The sequence below is a fragment of the Saccharomyces paradoxus genome, chromosome IV (assembly GCF_002079055.1).
Source record: "Saccharomyces paradoxus chromosome IV, complete sequence".
NCBI lineage: Eukaryota > Fungi > Ascomycota > Saccharomycetes > Saccharomycetales > Saccharomycetaceae > Saccharomyces > Saccharomyces paradoxus.
This window is the reverse complement of record NC_047490.1, coordinates 1,027,153-1,048,943: the sequence shown is the minus strand read 5'-3', so window position 1 is coordinate 1,048,943 and position 21,791 is coordinate 1,027,153. Positions and strand designations below refer to the sequence as shown.

General features: G+C 38.0%; 11 protein-coding genes and 1 non-coding gene across 12 annotated transcripts; 9 read left to right on the top strand and 3 right to left on the bottom strand.

The window, feature by feature from the left end:
- Window positions 1-292: 292 nt before the first annotated feature.
- Window positions 293-1,165, top strand: PIB1 (phosphatidylinositol-3-phosphate-binding ubiquitin-protein ligase; the record flags this gene model as incomplete). Its single annotated transcript, XM_033909646.1, has 1 exon — window positions 293-1,165. The coding sequence occupies one exon, from the start codon at window positions 293-295 to the stop codon at window positions 1,163-1,165; it is 873 nt and encodes a 290-aa protein (XP_033765537.1).
- A 276-nt stretch (window positions 1,166-1,441) lies between these two features.
- Window positions 1,442-2,803, bottom strand: SSF2 (rRNA-binding ribosome biosynthesis protein; the record flags this gene model as incomplete). The annotated part of the gene is made up of 1 exon (XM_033909645.1): window positions 1,442-2,803. The coding sequence occupies one exon, from the start codon at window positions 2,801-2,803 to the stop codon at window positions 1,442-1,444; it is 1,362 nt and encodes a 453-aa protein (XP_033765536.1).
- A 605-nt stretch (window positions 2,804-3,408) lies between these two features.
- On the bottom strand, window positions 3,409-5,337 carry TFB1 (TFIIH/NER complex subunit TFB1; the record flags this gene model as incomplete). The annotated part of the gene is made up of 1 exon (XM_033909644.1): window positions 3,409-5,337. The coding sequence occupies one exon, from the start codon at window positions 5,335-5,337 to the stop codon at window positions 3,409-3,411; it is 1,929 nt and encodes a 642-aa protein (XP_033765535.1).
- Window positions 5,338-6,071: 734 nt separating this feature from the next.
- SUM1 (Sum1p) lies at window positions 6,072-9,254 on the top strand (the record flags this gene model as incomplete). Its single annotated transcript, XM_033909643.1, has 1 exon — window positions 6,072-9,254. One exon carries the CDS (start codon window positions 6,072-6,074, stop codon window positions 9,252-9,254), a length of 3,183 nt encoding a protein of 1,060 aa, XP_033765534.1.
- Window positions 9,255-10,153: 899 nt separating this feature from the next.
- GIC2 (Gic2p) lies at window positions 10,154-11,302 on the top strand (the record flags this gene model as incomplete). The annotated part of the gene is made up of 1 exon (XM_033909642.1): window positions 10,154-11,302. The coding sequence occupies one exon, from the start codon at window positions 10,154-10,156 to the stop codon at window positions 11,300-11,302; it is 1,149 nt and encodes a 382-aa protein (XP_033765533.1).
- A 608-nt stretch (window positions 11,303-11,910) lies between these two features.
- SRB7 (Srb7p) lies at window positions 11,911-12,333 on the top strand (the record flags this gene model as incomplete). Its single annotated transcript, XM_033909641.1, has 1 exon — window positions 11,911-12,333. One exon carries the CDS (start codon window positions 11,911-11,913, stop codon window positions 12,331-12,333), a length of 423 nt encoding a protein of 140 aa, XP_033765532.1.
- A 153-nt stretch (window positions 12,334-12,486) lies between these two features.
- Window positions 12,487-14,535, bottom strand: PMT7 (putative dolichyl-phosphate-mannose--protein mannosyltransferase; the record flags this gene model as incomplete). Its single annotated transcript, XM_033909640.1, has 1 exon — window positions 12,487-14,535. The coding sequence occupies one exon, from the start codon at window positions 14,533-14,535 to the stop codon at window positions 12,487-12,489; it is 2,049 nt and encodes a 682-aa protein (XP_033765531.1).
- A 273-nt stretch (window positions 14,536-14,808) lies between these two features.
- On the top strand, window positions 14,809-14,881 carry SPAR_Dtrna20V. Its single transcript has one exon. It is a non-coding gene; the product is annotated as a tRNA-Val (tRNA).
- A 296-nt stretch (window positions 14,882-15,177) lies between these two features.
- Window positions 15,178-16,614, top strand: PFU1 (Pfu1p; the record flags this gene model as incomplete). Its single annotated transcript, XM_033909639.1, has 1 exon — window positions 15,178-16,614. One exon carries the CDS (start codon window positions 15,178-15,180, stop codon window positions 16,612-16,614), a length of 1,437 nt encoding a protein of 478 aa, XP_033765530.1.
- Window positions 16,615-17,133: 519 nt separating this feature from the next.
- On the top strand, window positions 17,134-17,595 carry HNT2 (bis(5'-adenosyl)-triphosphatase; the record flags this gene model as incomplete). Its single annotated transcript, XM_033909638.1, has 1 exon — window positions 17,134-17,595. One exon carries the CDS (start codon window positions 17,134-17,136, stop codon window positions 17,593-17,595), a length of 462 nt encoding a protein of 153 aa, XP_033765529.1.
- Window positions 17,596-17,791: 196 nt separating this feature from the next.
- On the top strand, window positions 17,792-18,469 carry CPR5 (peptidylprolyl isomerase family protein CPR5; the record flags this gene model as incomplete). The annotated part of the gene is made up of 1 exon (XM_033909637.1): window positions 17,792-18,469. One exon carries the CDS (start codon window positions 17,792-17,794, stop codon window positions 18,467-18,469), a length of 678 nt encoding a protein of 225 aa, XP_033765528.1.
- Window positions 18,470-18,963: 494 nt separating this feature from the next.
- Window positions 18,964-21,627, top strand: RSC3 (Rsc3p; the record flags this gene model as incomplete). The annotated part of the gene is made up of 1 exon (XM_033909636.1): window positions 18,964-21,627. One exon carries the CDS (start codon window positions 18,964-18,966, stop codon window positions 21,625-21,627), a length of 2,664 nt encoding a protein of 887 aa, XP_033765527.1.
- Window positions 21,628-21,791: the final 164 nt, after the last annotated feature.

The window sequence follows — 21,791 nt, the reverse complement described above, 5'->3', positions numbered from 1 at the left end:
TCAGGGGGTATAAATGATTACATGTTCGTTCGCGCATATAGAAGGGCATATAGCGTAATCATATCCTGGAGAAGGAAATTTTCGATAAGAACGGTTAAAATAGCCGAGGGATTAACAAGGCCGGGTAATGGGCATCGATGCTTACCAAAAAGAAGAATAGAAAAGAAAAAAGTAGAACTATTCTCGGGCTCTATAGTAAACAGGGGACGATTAAGAAGTTAGCCTGGTTGAGAGCTATCGATTACTGCTGATTTTTTCCTGCTGAGAAAGAACATATGAAGTACTAGAACGCATGGTTATCAAAGAGGACTGTATCAATAATCTTGCCAGGTGGCAGGCAGACGAGGATGCTCAGAGCTGTTTTCAATGCAAGACGAACTTTTCGTTCCTGATAAGAAGACACCATTGTAGGTGTTGTGGAAGAATATTTTGTTCTTCTTGTACCGAAAATTTTGTAAACTACAATAAAAAGAGGGTCCATCCCTTGCAGAAAAAAAATAGCGATGTGGAATCACCCCCATATAGAACTTGTAATGAGTGCTATGACAACCTTCTGCATTTAAATCTATTAGTACCCTCTGCCAACAGAGATGTGCGACTATCTCCAATCTTGGCGCCACCAAGTGCGCTTTCACCTGCCGCACTGGATGGCAACACTGATGAAGATGCGGAAATCCTGGAGGACTCGGTAGATCAAAGTGGCACGGCATGCAGAAGCGAAGAAAGATCACAAAACGAGGAAGATCGGTTCTGCCCTATCTGTAATTCAGACCTCACACAGTTTTCTAACGAAGAGGAGGCCAGAGAACACGTAGAGGATTGCTTACAGAGGGCTGAAAATGCCCAGCAACATACAAGTACATCAGATGCTGCACACGACTCCGTAAAAGAAAGCCCTGCGTTTCAAAATAGAATGTTAGTATATAAGATACCGCTCAGTACAGCAGATGATGAAAACCTTGTTGCAATTAAGGAGTGCCCAATTTGCTTTGAAAATATGGAACCTGGTGAGAAAGTTGGGAGACTAGAATGCTTGTGTGTTTTCCATTATAAATGTATTAAGAATTGGTTTCACAAAAAGGCGCAAATGACTGCAGCTCAGAAGGGAAATGGGCATGCCTTTGTTAAGCGGAACTTTTGTCCCTTCCATGATGCTGTATTTTAACGATAACCACCTAGCTTGTTTTTCGTTGCCAAGTTTAATTTCTTCCGCTGTTAATAGTCGAAATTTTTACTTCTCTTTTCTTTTATTTTTTTTAATTATAAAAGATTTTTTTTCTATATTTGTTTAATTATGATCTTATATATTCATTAATATTTATTTTGAGGTGTTTCCCCAACTATGAATAGATAGGCATTTCCTAGTTTTTTAAGTCTATCAGAGTCATGCCTAGTCTATGGGTAGTGAACTTATGTACAGAGAATATATACGCATCATGAATTATTCTACTTCACTGAATAAATCACTATCTAGATCCTCTGGTACGTCACTATAATGCTCATCTCCACTCGATGAAGACTTGTCATCGCTCATAGCATCACCTTTTTCTTGATCTTCGCCCTCTTCTGCTGCTCTAGCTTTTCTTCTTTCCAATTTACGTTGCTTCTTAGCGTCTTTAACGGCCTTCTTTTTTGCAATGTTTTCTTCTTGTTCCTTCTTTCTTTGTTCCTTGAGTCTCATCTTCGCAGCGTGTCTCCTTTCCAAGGCTTTAATTTCTTCGCTTGATTTCTGAACAAATTCGTGATGCAACACTTTACCTGAACAGATACCTTCTTCTATCTTGATCAGTTTCAGAGTTAATCTTGGTCCTAATTCAGTTAGTTTGATAGCCTTCTTACGTGGAGTTGGTTGGGGAGTTTCTGAGAATTTAGGTCCCTCCATTTCTACATCTTCTTCTTCTGTTTCTTTTTGATGCCCTTTGATATCTGACTTTTCGACCGGCGTTCTTTGCGGCTTCGAACTTTGAGAATGCTTTGCCTTCACATCCTGATTATCTACTACCCTCACAATAGCATCATCTTCAATTTCAGATTCTGATGTATAGGCGCCTAAGTCGTGATCTAATATCAAAGAAGAAATATCTTCTTTTCGATGCATATTCGGCACAGTTTTACTTAAATTGTTTTTGGCCCTATAAAGCCTTTTTAGATTCCTAGAGATCTCCACTTCTCGGATATCAATGAAGTAATGGCGCATAGAAATTTCCCCCGTTTCTCTGTCCTTATTGATCATAAACACACGCTTAATAGAATTCAAAGAAGTTCTTGCCGGATTTAGAGGTGGAAAAATATTTTGGAACATGGAAACAATGACCTTTTCCACGTTTACATCCTGATCATTTTCACCAGATTTTTTGGTGGTGGAAAACCCATTCAGGACTAGCAATGGAGGATTTAATACATCATCATTATTCAACGATTTTGGTCTCTTCAAAAACTTCTTGATATCTTTACCCAGAGAATAGCCCAATACTTGAAAGGTAACGGTAGGACCTTGTGGAGTTCTAGCTATCTTTAGTGAGACATTTCCCGTCCTTTCAGATTGGGTGAACATGAAAAGATGAGTAACACCTAATGGGCCACACATAACAACGAAATCCTTCAGTTTATTGGACTTCCGCTCTTTCAACTTTATAGCCGTGTGAGGTTGCATAATTTGGCGGAAATCCTTTACTAATTGGTTCAGAGAATGGTTAGCCAATGAAGTCAGACCCACTCTGATTACCATCGACTTAGGAATACCCTGTTCTTGCTCGGGTGTGATCTGCGCATGCGTTCTCTTCTTTTGCCTTCTCTTGGCCATTTTTCTAAAAATATCTAAGATGGATGTGGGATATCGATCTAGCAGTTGTGATCTAATCGAATTTTACTTTTGCACTAATTCAGTTGTCTATTTAATGTCATTTGAGCAAACCCATCGATGAGATACATCTATACCAAAAAATTGCAAAATCGTCCAAGATGATAACTTTGCCTGTTTTCCAGAAAATGACTGAACTATTATTAGGCTGGAATAAAGAAAGCACCTTGTTCTATCAGGCAAACTTTGACAATATTACCGAGCTGCTTGCAATTTTTAGCGAAACGAAATCAACGTTACTGAGTTATCTTAATGAGCCGCTTGCCAATTGCAAGTTATACCACATGCTGGAACTGTTTCCCATTTGTTTCCTGTTCGTTTCCCAGGCCATTCGCGCGCATTTTCACGTAAAATGTTTTATTTACACGCACGGCTGCATCAGTGCAGCACAGCGTTAATCGAGTTCCGCGTTTTTCTATTGTTTTGAGACAAAGACCGAAAAGGAAGAATACACACAATTAAGTTTTATGTAATATGTAACATGCAGTAAATAAATAAATAATATGAAATGGAAAGAGACGGTTACCGTGAGAGATCTTCTATGTGTATTAGTTCGAATTGTTATTATATTCATTGAAATACTCATCGTACTTATGGGTGGCCAAAGTAATGGAGTTCAAAACTGGCTTCAAATAGGCAGTACATGTATTTGACATGGATTCACCATCACCATTAAGCACGTCTTGAAATAGCTCGTTCAGCTTTTCAATACAGTCCTTTAAATGATTATAAAGTTTTTTGACGGTACTGGCTTGCTTTTGTTCACCGCTTTGGAAATGAATATAAAAATGCTTTAAAAATTCACAGCACGTTGTGTGTAGCATTCTACAACTTTCTAATAGGTCTATTGGTAGAGTACTTGCCGCCTCTGTTTCGTTTGCTTGAGAAGTATTGCCCACAAAAGAGCCGAGTGCTGAGTTAACGTTGTTGTGTTTAGCCTGTTTGGCGTTAATCTTGATTGCAGTTATGACTCTTCTGTTGATTTTGTTACTAACTTCGTTATTGGGAACTACTTGATTCAAATCTAGTTTATTTATTAAATTATCCATGACCAATGACAGTTGTTGCAACATTTGTTGATTAGAAACCTTCAAATCTGCATTTTTCATCGAGTTCACCGAACTTTTCGTATCGTTGTCTGTGGTCTTTTCGTGTGCATTTCTTTTCAGATGTATGATTGCATAGTTTGTCTTGTAGCTCTCATTCAAATCATCGATTTTCAGTTCGTTTCTTTCATCCTTGTCCTCATCTTCGTCATCGTTTGTAATATTAGACTTGTTCTGTAAATTTGTTCTAGAATATTCATTTTTTAAAGCCATAATCATTTTTTCACTTAATCTATTCATACCTTTTAAGATATCCACGGTGCCATCGCTATTACCATTGATATCTACACCTGGCTGCATGGTAAAATCAGGCCTGTTTCCTCGTACAACTGGATCGTCCTGTATGTTACCGTCTAAATCTATAATTTTTTTCACAGGATGCAATAACATGTCATCATCTTTTCTGTCAAATTCTTGATCCAATGTCAAGTACCTGTCAATGATCACATCACCTCTATCATTTTGCATGATCTTTTCACCCCTTAATTTTCTGAATAACTTTGAAGAGAAGAATCTTGCCCAAAATTCAGGCTCTTTAAAATTTTTGGGCACGTTATCAGTATAAGCTTTTTTTACAATGGGATAGTTCTCAAAAATATTCAAAATTTTCTCCCTTGACAGGTTAACGTTGACTTTATTTTCCGACGAAGCCACTGGTTTGATTGTCGACAAAACGTTGTAAGGCCCGACTTTTTGAGAAGTGGATAGAGCAAAAGCCCTCAACAGCGGAATCCTAGTTGACCAAAATTCCGATGGAGGCAAACCGGCATTAATGACTGTTTCTTGAAAAACTTTCATCAAAGCTTTGTTTCCCTTCAGTAACGATTGCTGTAGCTTTAAATTAGTCAACAGTTTCTCTTTAGACAGCGAATCATCTAGTTTGGCTGTATTGATCAATGGAGCCCCACTATTCAGTTGTGGTGTATCGAGATGTGGTGTGGGAGTCTCTGCTGTAACAGAAGAGGAGCTCATCGGTGTTTCTGTGTTTTGTGCAGACTCCTCCTTCTTTCTCTTCTCTTCATATATATCTGCATCCTTATACCGTGAAATGATTTGTTGCAGGGTCATCTTGATATTATCCATGACCGTTCTGTTGTTAAACGAAAACATATGACGTTGCGGTTTTGGCAGAACCTCGTTTCCTTCGTTGTCTTTCTTCTTTTTTGACTCATCCACTTTCCCGATTAGCCTGAGCATCATTTTTTCACTTGAGGCTGGGGTGGCTTGCAGCTTGTCAATGGTGGATAACACAACTGTATGGACCTTGTCACCGTCCGTAGACCTCCACGTCAATTCTGCTGGTGAAACATCCTCATTTATGGCAATTATCCCTGATACCTTCTCGAAGATGGCAGCTCCAGAGCGTGACATTACAGTTTGACCTTTGTTCTTTCCTACCCTTACTTAAATGCTATTACATTAACTGGGATAGCTTATTATGCTAAATTTCAGTATTGTCCAAAAATTGCGTCAAAAACGAGCAGTCTTATCATGTCCCACGGATTCTGGTTTTTCTAGTTTGCCGGCGAACTATACTACCAGCTTCAATGGTGGACATACATTTTGATGAAACCGGCATCCATTAGTTGCAAACCTTCCATATTTTGCTCACGTGGCCTAAAGCATGTTTATTTATACCTAGCATATAAGTCACAATTTCCAGTAATTTGCGTCGTTCAACAAGATAAATTGCTGCAATTAGGACTGCGACGCGACGGCGACGTCAAATTTTTTTTTTTTTCTTGAATGGAAAAGGGAAAGGACAACAAATGATGGCAAAATATTTCAGTTTGGATTCGAAAGTTCGGCACTTGCATCCACTATAGATAGCCACATTTACTTCATTTCAGCTTTTGTGATACCACGATTGCATCGTTACTAGTGGCTTTATTTTTTTTTTCCATTTATCCCGCAATACCATTCGTATTTCAAATAAAGTCCTAAAAGTATTATACACAGGCATATTTTACCGAAAGTGTCAGCAAACAGAGCACAAAGGACTTGTTTAAAGTAACTAAGTATCATAAAAAATTAGTCGATAGTGATATTATTGTAATCAAACGAAAAATTTCGGTCATAATTAACAAAATTCGTTTGTTGCGGGGATGTCTGAGAACACCACAGCCCCTTCTGATAATATAACCAATGAACAGAGACTTCCGTCTGGATCCAAAGATGATGTGGATACGTTAACACCTACCAGTCCTCAAAATCAAGCTAATGATATGAGGGAACTAGACGCAGATGCAAACACTAAAGATTTGCCATCCATCACAGACATTCCAATTAGTGATGATTCTGATATAAAACGACATGATGGTTCTGGTTTTGGTTCAAACCCGCATCATATAGAGGACCCTCCATGTTCATCGATCGACACATTGAAAAAGGGTATGGAAAAAGTTACCAAACAGTGTAACGATTTGAAGACGGCCTTGCTTTCCAAAGACACTTCCCTGACTGATTCTGTGCAGGATTTATTTAACTCTTTAAAAGTTTTATCACACAATCAATCAGTTTTGGAGAATAAATTAGATGATGTCATGAAGAATCAGGTGAATACTGATGTATTAGTCAATAATTTGAATGAACGATTGAACAAACTGTCAACGCTGTTGCAAAATACTTCAAAAGTAAATTACTCCAATCTTCCCATAGAAAATTCATCTAATAACAACAATTCACAGCATAATACCTCCTCTTCTCGAAGGGGACCTGGTAGGCCAAGAAAAGATACATCAACCTCCGCAATGAATAAGTTAGTGTCAAACGCAGCCTCGGCTAATCCTAAAAGCTCATCTAATCAGAGTACTCCTCTTTCACCAGTAAATATTTCCTTACCGACTGCCGTAGTACAAACATCTAAATCTAAAAGGTATTTTGTGGAGCCATCAACGAAACAAGATTCGCTTTTATTATCTGCCCCTTCGTCATCAAGAGATGATGCCGACATACCCTTGACTTCCGTACCGCAAAGAACGAGCCTTGAAAATGGTAAAGATCGACCATCCACCGCCAATTCTAGCTCCATGACACCAACACCTGTTACGCCGAACAACTTAATCCAAATAAAAAGAAAAAGAGGCAGGCCGCCCAAAAAGAGAACGGTGGAAACAATGATATCAAACTCCACGGATACTATAGATAAATCAGACGCTTCTAATCGGATCAAAACCGAGATTCCAATAAATTCTTTACTTCCATCCTCCAAATTTCACCAGATACCATCATCTCCATCAAATCCAACATCACAACCGGTGCCGATTCGGATTTCGAGGTCAGCCACACACGAAACAGACTCTAAAAGTTTAGAACCAGCCTCTCCCATTTCAACTAATGGTGATGCAAACACTGAGGATTCAAATGCTACTAACATTGCTTATAACAATGCGGAAGAAAAGGTAGATGGTGAAGAAATTAAAACCCAGAAGGAGAAAATAATAACTATTAAAACACCCAGCGATAACAGCGGCAATAATACGAACAATAATAATAATAATACCGATAATGTCATTAAGTTTTCTGCTAATTCGGACATCAACAGTGATATTCGCCGATTAATGGTTAATGACCAGTTTTCACTAAGTTACGATGCCAGCGGTAATATTACAGTGAAGTTGCCACCTGTTTCCTCTCCTGCTGCGGCAACTGCTGCTGCTGCTGCCGCGGTTACGTCAGAAATGAATAGACAACAAAGAGAATTAGATAAAAGACGTGATTCAAGGGAGAAAATGCTTGTTAATATGAAATATAATGATCGTGATAAAGCCAAATCGTTTATGGAATCTAATAAAAAACTATTAAAAGCAATGAAGGAAGAAGAGAGAAGGAAAAGAATGACTTCAATAATACACGATAATCACTTAAATTTGAACTTGAATGAGATATCCACCCGTTCAAAGATAAAAAGTATGGAAAAACCAACAACCAAAGGTTCTTCGATGTCGCCAAAACCAAGATCGGCCTCTATCAGTGTCATGTCAGATCACCAACAGGAAGGATGTCAACCAGCGGAACAAGAAAAGCTGGTTGATATTGATAACGAAGGCTCAAACGTAAATAACGATCCACTCAAGATGGGTCTAACCATATCTGCTGCTGGAACTGTCCACAAAGTGGGAATACAGTCCATGTTAAATTCTGGGGAAGAAGCAGCCGCCAATGATAATGCGGAATATGAAAAGAAGGCTCTGGGAGATGAAGAAACTACTACATTTGTCCCATTAGTAAATTCGCCTTCTTCGGACGTAGTGAGGAAAAGGTCATCAGGCGATGATGAACCAGGGAATCAAACAGAGGATACGAGCATATCCTCAAAAAAAAGGCGCACAGCGGATCAAATAAAAGGTGAAGAAGATGAAGGAGAAACGGGTGTCAGTCAGGGCGAGATGTTGGCCACTGTCGAGAATGTCTCAGGAGACATCTCCGCAGATTTTTCCAAAGGCACTTCATCTATCCATAACGATACTGAATCTGTTAACGATAGTAGTAATGGCAATGGAAACCTCGGTTTGGGCACAGAGTCACGCAATACTTTGTTGACGGCAACCCCCATTGAGTTGATTTGCCGTGAGGGTTTCTTCTACCGAAGGGATATTCCAGACGTACCCATTACCACGGGAGCGTACCTGGAATTTAAATTCAAGGCCAAAGAAGAGGAATTGATCAATTCTAGCATCAATGAAGAGGATTATGCTACCAAGTCAAAACATGAAAAAATGAATGCGCATTTTTTCAAGCCTGATATTCAAGAGGAGACGGAGCTTGCCTTTGAAATTTTGAGCAAGACGACGCTGACAGAGAAATACGTTAATAGTTTGGAGTACTTCCTGATGGAATTCAGATGGGAGAATAAGCTAGTCGGACTAGGTCTGAAACTTAGGGAATCCAAAAGAACCTGGCAAAGGAGAAAGGCATTATTTGCCCTTTTCGAATTTTGGAGAGACCAATCAAGAGACAAAAGAAGATTCCACAATTACACTATCCTACATGCGGTGAAAGAGATGGAAAACTACAGAATATTTATTAATCGATCCGTTTCATGGTTCTACAATCATATTACCCTGTTAAAAATGATCCTTTACGACCTCTGCGACAATGTGACCACTCAGTGGAGAGAATGGATGTTTCCCCATAACGAAACACTGCCGACATTGGGTCAGGATGGCATCAACGAAGACAATCTGAATGAGACCATCGACAACATGCTAATTTTCGATTTTCTTGATGATGGTTCTGAAAACAACCAGGTGAAATATTCTAGAATCATACCGCCAGACATCCGTTAACCAGCGCGTACGTCAGGGAAATTTCGAGAAAAGATAAAAAAATGAAAAATAAAAGAAATAAAAAATAAAAAAATAGACGGTTACCGTGCTTAACCAAGCAACCTCCCAACTTATTTGGAACATTACATATCTAGTGCTCAACATTACATACGCCTTTATCGACGACTTTGTAACTATTTTTTACCCTTGCGCTGAGGAACGCCTCAGTCGTATAAAAGCACCTCTGCATACTAAGAAAATTGAATCATCGCCATTGTCTCAAAATAGCAAAAAACGCAAAAAGCATACTGCTGGGCGCTTATCTATATTAACCTACACGGGAAAAGAAATGTGATTGACTACGTTAGCTTCAAAAAGCTGCACCTTTTGTTTTTATTTTTTTGGCGTTCGGTAAGCGCGCGCCGCTCCGTTCCATTAATATGCCAGAAAAAGAAATTCCCTCTTTGGGTGCAATGTATTGCTGTTTTGGGCAGGCGCGACCGGGCCAAAGAATGCGACACCCGGCAAAGACGCGTTCTGGGCCCCTGAGGCCTCGAGCACTGGAATGGCTTCGAGGATCGGTCACCTAGAAATAGATGCAGACCAAGTATTTTCGAGATCTAGATGTTGCTACTTCTCGAGGAAACGCTGCCGTTATCGCCACGTTTGGTGCAACAATTGTGAAACGTGATCAATTCGTGTCTGCAAAGCTAGTGGATCACTCGCATCCGAAAAAGAAACTGAAAATGTAAAACTAAAGTAAAACGAGATCCGTTGTTCGATTGTTTCGTGTCTAGTATATATTATTACTACTGCTTGAGAGAGTTTCTTTTTTATGCTATGGAACTCAATCCTCAGTACCGTAAGACGTAGTATTAACAAAAGAAACATCAGACAGCATACGCCTTTAAAAAATAAATATGACTAGTGCAAGTATTACGAATACTGGTAACGAAACCATGAACCTTCCACAGATGCGGTCGATTTGGCTGGATGAAGATGAAGAAGCTGAGAAGCTCTATGGTCTGCAAGCCCAACAATTCATGGGATCTGATGATGATGATGAGAACTTAGGAATTACTTTCATCAACAGTGATAAACCTGTGCTGAGTAACAAGAAAAATATCGACTTGCCTCCACTTTTACCAAATGCCCACTCATCTAGCTACCATAGGAGAAGTAATTCTAGCTCTGCAAAGTCTAAAGAATCTTCAGCATCCAGCGCCAGCAAGACAAATCACAAAAATGTTTTCTTCAAGCTCAGTTTGTTGAAGAAAAAGTTTCTTGGTGCTCAACTGGATATAAGAGGTAAAGGCATCTCCACTCCGTTTGATTTTCAACATATTTCACATGCTGACACCAGAAATGGATTCCAGGATCAGCAGGTACAGGAACCTTCGCCACTGCCCACAGAGATTGAGGACGATTGTGCTTCCTCCTCAAGCAAGCGGGATTCGAGATCACTAAATAAGGCCTTTGTCACTGAAAGGATTCCTGCTAATCGCGAAAGCAAACTCATTTCAAGATCTCACGACAAAAAGACATCAAGATTATCAGTCGCGCGTTCGATCTCGGTCACTTCGTCTAATTACTCTAAAAACACACAAGGAAACATCCATTCCATTAATGGGAGAGTTGTATCTACTTCAACCATGGCTACATCTATTTTTGAGTATTCTCCAAACGCATCTCCAAAACAGCTGAAAAATAAGTCACATGCTCTAGGTCATAGATACACTAATTCTACGGATTCTAGCGAGTCCTCACTGGATTTTTTGAAGAACTACAATTTCCCCACACTACTTGAAGATAAGCCGATTTTAGACTTCTTACCTCGTTCGCAGAGGTCAAGTGCTTACCGTAGCCTTTTAGAGACCCCAAATTCAAATAAGGATTCATCAAAAGTTTTCTCTCCTTTACGACAAAGTCCGCTTCTCAAGAGAAGAAACTCTATAGCAACGCCTTCTCCTCAATCTAAATTTTCGTATGCTGACTCCCCTGCCAACTATAGAAAATCTTTCGATGATGTTCTTCATCCTTACAACCAATTGGAACCCCTGCAGATTTAAGCTGAGCTGCAGAAAATGAAAAAAAAAAAAAAAAAAAAAATGATCAGCTTAAAAACATATACAAGGACCATCTAAAGTATCATTCATTCGTTTTTTACTCGTTAATCTTATTCATTCGTTTCCCCATTTCTCTTTTATTTGTTCTTTATCTCGGCTATTTTTGTTATACTTTAGATTTCTCACTACCAATATAACTAGAGCTAACACTATTATTTCTATTGCTTTATTTATAAAACAAGGACACTCATTTAAATTGGCGTTACCCATACATTCGTTTACTATCTTTTCTTTTTAGACACAACTTTTTTTTACAGTTGAGCTTTTTTGTTTTATCATATATTACTTAAGACTATTCATATACCTAATTTTTATATGCTTACACGCCTGAAGTGTATTTCCGTAAGAAAATGTGGCTGTTTATGTGAGCCATATCTGTTTCTTCTAGTTTCTTTGAGTCAACCGTACGTTCTTAATTACAGGGTTTCCTGCGGATGGCAAGTTTGAAAAAAACCCACATTTGAAAAAAGTAACTATGAAATGGTAAAACATAAGTGACTAGGGGCAGAAAGATATTTCCCTTGGCACATTACATTACATGCTCTTTAACAATGACAGATAGATTAACACAATTGCAGATATGTTTAGACCAAATGACGGAGCAATTTTGTGCTACTTTAAACTACATAGATAAGAACCATGGTTTTGAACGATTAACCGCAAATGAACCTCAAATGTCCGATAAACATGCTACAGTGGTGCCTCCTGATGAATTTTCGAACACGATAGATGAGCTATCCACGGACATTATACTGAAAACAAGACAAATAAATAAGCTTATTGACTCGCTGCCTGGTGTCGACGTTTCAGCTGAGGAGCAATTGAGGAAGATTGACATGCTGCAGAAAAAATTAGTTGAAGTGGAAGACGAGAAAATTGGGGCCATCAAGAAGAAAGAGAAACTTTTAAGGAACGTTGATTCTTTAATTGAGGATTTTGTGGACGGCATTGCAAATTCAAAGAAGAGCACATAAACTTGAGTTATATTAAAGGAATTTGTGACCACAAGAAAAGATAGAAAATGTACTATAGTCATATGGCAGAGTCAAGCGTATATATGTTATTCTTATTAATAATTATACTACTCTATTTATATCGGAGAGTTATTGAAGCAGTGGAAGAAAAAATTATAACTGACAGGACCTTTCTACCATTTGCTTCGTAAGAAAATCTAATGATTCTAAAAGACACAGTACGCTAAAGAAAAAACTTTGGAAGTACAGTGTTTTTCCCAGGTTGAAATGTGGACTCATTGTGAAGATATAAAAATGTAAAAACCAACCAATTATGCACTTCCAGCCAAATTCATTATAAATATCCCAATGGATAGAAAAGGAAGCTTCAGCAGTTGACCATGGATTCCAACATATCATTCTCTTACATTGAACGCACAAGAAAATAAACATCGACAGTATAGATCCATACCACGCGAAATTAAACCAAACTGGAGATTCTGCGTCCAACGTTATTGGCCATTTTTCCACAGCGAATGCATCTTCAAAGCTGACCTTATTTTTACCGTATTTAATGTAGTAATTGTACTTGTACTGTTTGAAGATATATTCTCCAAGAAGATGAAACAATTGTGACCAGGATAAGGTATGATTAACTTCTGCTGAAGAATTAATTTCACTCATATAATATTCCATCATTGGAACTTGGAAATCAACTGGTAATTGTACTGAGTCTATTACAAAAGTGGTTCTTGGTGTGACTGGATTCTCCATGCATAAGACTTCTTGCTCAAAGCGGCCCCATTCAGGTAATCTAAGATCATGGCTTAATAGCCCACACCTTTGGCCATTATTGTAAAAGCGCATCTCTGATCGAAGCGGTTTAACGTATTTATCATCTGCGTTATTTTTTTTGTCGTTGTTGGTTTCATCTTTGATGAGCAGGACATCCCATGTCTCATCCATGCCTCCTTCGTAGTCTGAATCTTTCGTGCATGAGATTTGAAAATCATAATCCTGCTCGCTGATGGGTGGTTTAGCAGTGCTAGCTCTCAATAATTTTCCGGTAGATTTGTGTCTTAATTTAATATCTTGACCAAATTCTACAGGTGTCAATTGATCAGCATGGTGTACCTCAGAAAAATTTAAATTTAATGTTGGATGTTCTACTACCCATTCATTATCAACATTGAATTCCTCAAATGATAACGTTACTAACTGTTCGTCAGCATCTGATGGGTAGGAAATATCGTGAGAAGCAAGATATCCTACCATGGAATCTAAATGTCGTAATGTAATCGTTGAGCCATAGTATAACCGGCTTGGCTGCAGTTGAGGACCTCTTAGGTAGGACTTGAAAAACGTGCTCATATATTTTGAAAATTGCGGCGTGTCTGTCTTGAAGTTCGTAAGCAAGTTCGAATAACTTATTATAAAAATAGATCCAGGTACAACCAAAACGAATAATACGCACAAAATAATAAATCTTACTATTTGGGAGGTCGTAACTTTAATGTCGCTGATCAGTCTATCAAATTGACGCACCAAAGAAAGAATTACAAAGGCCCAAGTGACAACACCAATAAATTTGGAAGAGATTGCTAGCCCTAAAGAAATGGATAATGTGACCAGATGAGCGAACCATCTCGTAGTTCCCTGTTTCACAGTTGAAACGCTTATCAAACTGTAAATTACTACTGAAAACAGACACCACTCTAAGCTGTCAAATGATATAACAGTTCCCTCATTTCTGAAAGTCTCCCAAGTGGACAATATCAGTAAACCTGTTGCCGAAATGACGTAAGAGCAGTTTATTCTCCTTAGTATCAGGAAAAGGAAACCTAAAGTTGATGAATTCAAAAGCAAAGAAACGTACCTCAAATTTTCTGCGATTTTTAACCTTCGAACGATGGAGTAGAACTGAATGGTAAACGGTGGTAATTCATGGATGTAGAAAGCCTTATCTACGTAAAATTGAATTAATTGGGAAAGTTCCTCTTCACCATGATTATCCCATGGCCGGTTCCAGAATGAAGAAGAGTGCAATCTCGATATTAACGTGAAATTGGCAACAACAACCAAAAACGCGAAAATATAATCTAGTGCATTTAAGTGACCAATTCCGCACAGTTCGAAAATATTGTATGGAATGTATTTTCTGTAGGGCCCCTGTAATCTCAAGTCCCTCATGTTTTTTGAAGTAGTTTTGTCCTGTCTTAACATACCGCCCTTGATTAACTAGGTTTTTATTCTTCTTACATAGTATTTTTAGTATTTAATTTTCTGCTTTTCATTTCTTCATTACTTCATTTCCAAAGCAAGAGTAGCCGACGTGGTAGAAAGCAACATTAAAGAGGAGAGAAGTACAATAAATGCATCAAAAAGTGTTAATGTGATGACAAAAACAAGGAAAAAAAATACTAGAAATTAGCAAGATTGAGTTCTGTTCTTACTTTATGAGACTTTAACTCATCCTAGACAACCATCCGAAATACCGTTCCAATAGTGTAGCGGCTATCACGTTGCCTTCACACGGCAAAGGTCCCGAGTTCGATCCTCGGTTGGAACATTTTTTGACCAATGTTCTAACTGTTAGTTGAATTTCCTGCTATATTTAATCACCTTGAAGGACTTGCTGTCGAGCAATTCTCTCGCTCTTTTTGCGCTATGTAATATCCAAACCGATTGTCTCTATTCTTATTGTTAATGCCCTGCGGCCGGGTTACCGTGTCATGAGGGGTAAGGACGGTCAATACAAGATGCGTCTGGCATTGAAAGGAATACAACGGCATCGTCAGAATACGCACATCGAGAAACATGTACGACAGAGCTACCGCATAATCATATCAATCATAGTTTTCAGTAATGGCAAACAAATCACGACCCAAGAAAATCAAGGCTCCTTACAGGAAGTACGTGGCGGGAGAGGGTTTCTCCTCTACAAGAAATGATAATAAAGCTAGAGAATTCACCATCACTGTGCCGGATGATGCAGAACTAATTGAGACTCCGCAAGGATCTTATTATTATGATAAAATCAATGAAACTATAGTGAAGCTGACACGACTGAGTAATGATAAAAAGGAGAAAAAAGGGCATAAGCAGTCGTTGTTGTCGTCATCAGCACCGAACTTCCAGGAAGATAAGGATGGCAAAGTCATAGAGAATGAGGAAACGAGCATACATTCACTATCGTTAAGGATGGTTTTGCCATGGGAAGTTCAGCATAGAATAATTCATTATCTTAGTATACCAGAGGATGAAGAAAAAGCAAATAAAACTACTAATGGAAGAAAAGCAACTACTGGTATAAACATGAACTACTTACTAGTTTGTAGAAACTGGTATTTTATGTGTCTACCAAAGCTTTATTTTGCACCAGCGTTAACAAGCAAGAACTTCAACGGGTTCGTTGATACAATAATTATAAATAAAAAGAAGAATTTAGGACACTACGTTTTTGAGTTGAACTTATCTACAATTTTACAAAGTGGCAGAAATTCATTTGTTTCCAAGCTTTTGCGACGATGCTGCTCTAATCTAACTAAATTCATCGCCCCACAGACAAGCTTTGGTTACGCGCCCTTGATTTCATTGAAATCGTGTCATGATTTGAAATTCTTAGACCTGGGTTTGGTGTCAGAAACGGTTAAGCTGAAGGAGCTGTTTTCTGCCATCAAAAATTTTACTAAATTAACACATTTATCTTTTCCTAGATCATCTATTGATTGCCAAGGGTTCCAAGATATTGAATGGCCACAAAATCTTAGATACTTAAAATTGAGTGGAGGTATAACAAATGAATTTGTGATTGATACAAAATGGCCAAAAACTATCACAACTTTAGAATTTTCTTATTGTCCTCAAATAACAGAGTTGTCTATTTATTCGTTGTTATCGCAGATCGGTGATAATTTGAAGCATTTATTTTTTCATTATCCGATGCCATCTTTGACAGAAAATTCCCTAGACCACGTCTTTACGTATTGTGCCAATTTAATTTCTTTGCAACTCATGGTAGATTACTGTTCCAAATGGTGCTTTTCTGAATTCATGCTGAGTAAATTGGTGGAATATGATAGGCCTCTTAAAACATTATACTTAGAATGCAGTGGATCCTTAGGATTAGCTTCTAAGATTCATCCCGATGATTTGACTATAGCCATATTAGAATCTAGGCTGCCCTGCTTAAAGAACATTTGTGTTTCTCCCAAGCTAGGGTGGAATATGAAGAGCGATGAGGTTGCCGATTTGGTGGTCTCTTTGGAAGATCAAGATGGTAGTTTATATCTTAATTATTAGGATGTTCATTTTTTTTTACCGATTTGTCAATTACTTTTGGACAGTATTGAGGTCAATTACTTTTAACCAGCCTAAAGATTTTTTTGCATACAAAATTGCAATGTATTTTGCCATTGACACCAATCAGAATAAATACTTTTCTAGTTTATACGTTTTCATAATATGGTTGACTTTTCTTTCCTGCTCAATTGCTAGAAGCGAAGAAAAAAAGGAACCTCAATTGATCTATCTCAACTTCAGAATGATCTTGAGCGAAATGAAGAAAAGTAAAAACATGAATAAGCCAATATATTTTAGCAAGTTTCTCGTAACTGAACAAGTTTTCTATGTATGCACTCCCATATGTTTTAGTACCCTTTCGTATCATTGCGTTACTAACTAAATGAGGACTTTGTACTGTCTGCTTTCCTACAGAAGTCAAAATACACGTATGCACTAGTGAACCTGAAACCAATTGTACCTGGGCATGTACTGATCGTTCCATTGAGAACTACAGTTGTAAACTTATCAGATCTGACCATGCCTGAATCCCAAGATTATTTCAAGACCCTGCAGTTAATTCATAGATTTATTAAATGGCAATATAAGGCAGACTCGATCAATGTTGCCATACAAGATGGACCTGAAGCGGGCCAATCAGTACCCCACTTGCACACACACATTATACCACGTTACAAAATAAATAATGTTGGAGATTTGATATACGATAAATTAGACCATTGGGATGGTAATGGCACTTTGGCTGATTGGCAAGCAAGACGAGACGAATATTTAGGAGTTGGTGGTAGGCAAGCAAGAAAAAACAAGTCTACACTGGCCACTGCGGATGGGGATGAACCCTTGAAAGGCCCTAATGTCTTGAAGCCAGACAGTCAGAGGAAGGTCAGAACTTTGGGCGAAATGAAAAAAGAGGTTGAGGATCTTCAAAGCGGACTAGAACAGTTTGTATCTTCTAATACTGATTTGACACAATGGCTATAGTTCAATAGATAATATAGTTAAATACGTACTTACAATATCGAAAAATAGTAAGGATGTTAATTTTCGTTTCGCAGCGAATCCCTTTTTAGCAGAGGAAAAAAAAGATGAAGCCATTCTTACTACTTTTCTCGAAGAGCCTCAACAGTTGAGGTTACCTTCAATTTAATAAACAAAAGGCACAGCGATATCTACAACAATGAAATTTCAAGTTTTATCCATCATTACTTTGTTTGCTTGTTTCTTCACGACAGCCATCTTTGCCAAAGAAGTCACGCCGGAAGATCCTGAGATCACACATAAGGTCTACTTCGATATTAGTCACGGTGATGAAAAAGTTGGTCGTATCGTTATGGGATTGTATGGTCTCACCACACCCCAAACCGTTGAGAACTTTTATCAGTTGACCATTTCCAGGGACCCCAAGATGGGTTACTTGAACTCTATCTTCCACCGCGTTATTCCTAATTTCATGATTCAAGGTGGTGATTTTACTCACAGATCAGGTATTGGAGGCAAGTCCATCTTTGGAAACACGTTCAAAGATGAGAATTTTGATGTCAAGCACGATAAACCAGGCAGATTGTCCATGGCCAATCGTGGTAAAAACACCAACGGATCGCAATTTTTCATCACCACTGTTCCTTGCCCATGGTTGGACGGCAAGCATGTTGTCTTTGGAGAAGTCTTGGAGGGTATGGACGTGGTTCACTACATCGAAAACGTTAAGACCGACAGTAGAAACATGCCCGTAAAGGAAGTTATCATTGTCGAGAGTGGTGAATTGGAAACTGTTCCTTTGGGCCACCAAGACGCGGCCAAGCTACAGGAAGAGATCAAAGCGGAAGCAAGTGAAGCATCACATGATGAGCTATAAACTGCATCACTACCCAAGAGATGTATAGGCCAGCTACATAACTATATAGCGCTTATAACAGTTGATTATCACATAGAACGAGTATGTTACCCTATGGCTTTTTTCTGGCACAACTTCACAAGAGTATTTCAATTGACCAACGTGGGTCTTGTTGACCAGTTAGGATCACACACACCAAGAACTACCTTCATCGTTAGGAACATACTGCTTTCTGGACGCTCCTACTGCTATACCTTCCCATAGATAGCCATAGTTCACCAATATTCACTCGGCCGGTTAGACGCTTGTGAGACCACTTTCCCGTTTTCGCCCGAGAGAAGATACATTAGCTGCTTACATTAGATTATTTCATCAAAACTCACGGCTTTCAAACCAAACCCATTGGTGCTTTGCTGCAATTGCCCCATACTACACAGGTATTTCTCATCGTGGTTTCTGTGATATTCTCTTAAGCTCTTATTACAAAAATAGCATTTCAGAACCAAAAAACAACGATGGATATTCGTGGTAGAAAAATGAAAAAACCGCCTGCTTGCGTGCAGTGCCGTAAGAGGAAGATAGGTTGTGACCGTGTTAAGCCCATCTGTGGGAACTGTATGAAACATAATAAGATGGACTGCTTCTACCCGGACGTTCCTGGACAATACGTTCCCTCTAGCTCTTCCTCTTCGAACACACGCCAAGTAGCCAGCGGCCCGTACTTAAACTCTTATTACGCTTCTCGTCGTGTCTCTAAAGAAACCGCTGCACTTTTGCAGAAAAACCCAGAACTGGCTTCTTTGGAGCAAATAAGAGAATACAACACGCGTCTGCAACTGCTCAATGCTCAAAGCCAGCTTAATAATAGATCATCTGCGGCAAATGCAACCTTGAACCAACAACACACTCAATATATTCCAAAATCGGTACCTTCCTTAGAAAGCAAGCCGGTCACCTCTGCAAACGAATCCTCTATTCCACTCAATTGGGTTCAAGGCCCTGCGATTTTCCATATGCTAACCTCTCCTTACACACAAGATGAAATCATCAATCATGAAATGAATTTCTTAAAAGGCAGACTACTAGAACTGCAAGAAATTACAGGTAAGAAGATCACAGGAGTAAATCTTGATTTTAAACAAGATTCCTCAGCGCAAATGCAGTCTTCACACTCTAATCGAAACCAAGAGGAGTTTTTGACAATTAGGAAAAGAAAATTAGGTGAAGATGGCATCACTGATGGAGACGGTAAAACAATTCCAGAGAATGAAAGAAGGCCTCATCTCAACGAATTTAAGGATTTGGATCCTCAGTTTTTGGATACTAATAAAGTTTTTAATGTATTCAATTCCGCTATTTCGCAAGAAAGTAGGAATAAGTTATGGTTGTTACCAAAAAATATAAACAAAAGCTCTATCTTCCAGATTCAGTATTTAATTGAGCGTGACCCTTTCCTATTCAAATTCTTCAAAGAACTGAATACGCTAATTGAGACACAATTTAATGGGCCTCTACACGATGTGATAACAAACCATAACAACAAGGAGCGCAACAGCAGTATATCCCAAATATTAAGGTTCCCCTCGCAATCTATAACACAGAATCTTGTTAACAAATACTTATCCACGATAACGGAAACGAATTCGATATTGCCAATATTAAAACCAAAGAGATTACTACCTATAATTGAGCAGCTTTTTCCATCTAATACCATAAATATTCCAAATTCTAGTGAGTTTGAAACAATTTTTCAAGTTTTCAGTGTGACCGATGATCAACTACTAAATTTAGGATTTATAACTCTCTGTCTCTTGATTCTTTTTGAGTCATTGAATTCTACGGTATTAATTCCTCTTAGAGATGAAGGACACTTGCAATTGTTCAATGTATTATTCAATTACTTGCCTTCGTTGAAGTCGAATTTGACAACATTTAAATTTGAAATTGAAAAAAGATCGATGTGCAATATAGACACCCTGCGGTTTATTTCTCTGTGGAAATATTACCAATTTGTGACGACTACATCGTCTTCGTCCTCCCTTGTAATTGATTACGATGAAGATATGCATATGGCATGTGCACTATCATTAAATCATGAAACTCAAAATCAATCGCATATTTTGGTCTGGAATTTCATATATAAGAATTACTGCTGGAGACATCTTTTCTTAGGTCAATTACCATTGCTAATGTCTGAACCCTTCACGAACTCTACTCCAATTATTGATCCTTTGTTAAACAACGATTTTGAATTGATTGATTTCGAAGTGAATTTGATGAAATATTTGCAAAGTAAAGACCAGCAACTATCCATTGATAAAATTATAGAGTTAATCAAGCTTCTAAAAACCAAGAATATTGAGGTCAGCCAAGGATGTTTAACGACTCCCTCGATAATTAATAATATCATGGATTCTCTAATCTACAGAAATTCAATGTTATATTTGAATTTTTACCTTTTATTGCAATTTGAAACGTTGAGGAATTATGCTAAATTCAATGAAATATTAGAGGAATTTTTAGAACTGTCGAGAGAGACCTTATTCTTTGTTTTCTCGAATTTAGCTAACATTAAATTCGCCGGTCATGAATTTACATTCATTAATAAATCTATTACAGTTCTGCAAGCTTTAGTTTTGATGCTTCTAGCACTCTACCAAAGATCCTTTGAATCTTCGAAGATGACAAATGATGGTAAGGAAACCTGCATTGACCAAACAGAGAGTATTCATGGTAATAACGATAATAATAAGAGAATAAAGAACAAAAATGTTATTCATTTAATTATCAATAAAATTGCAATGCTATTAAGCGATTATACTAAGAATTGTAAGAAGCAAAATAAGCTAATTGAAAATTTAATTACTAAAATTAAGATAATCTCCAGATATATCAAAAATCTAGAGGAAAACAAAGCTACATTTACTGCCGATTTGAATTATCGTACTAATAATGGATTTTCCAGCATATCGAGCGACCAATTGATTAAACTAAATCACGAACTGAATAAGATTTCTGAATCTCTTATAAAAACAGATTTTTATGAACAGAGGAAAAATAGCACAGTTTCTAATGGGACCGCAGGTACTGCAGCACCGATTGATAGCGACGCAAACTTAGATACGTTCGGTTTAACCAAGGAAAATTTTAATGAAATTTTTAAGGCTATTCGTAGCTGAAGTGCCTTAAGCAAATTAAAGAAGAGTTCAAGACTTTTAAGTATTTATTATTTAATCTAAGGATTTGTATTATTTTTTTTTATATAGAATGAATAAACCAGAAAAGGAAATTATGAAAAGAAAGGGATTAGAAGACCGGGATATATTTAAATATCGGTAGTCCT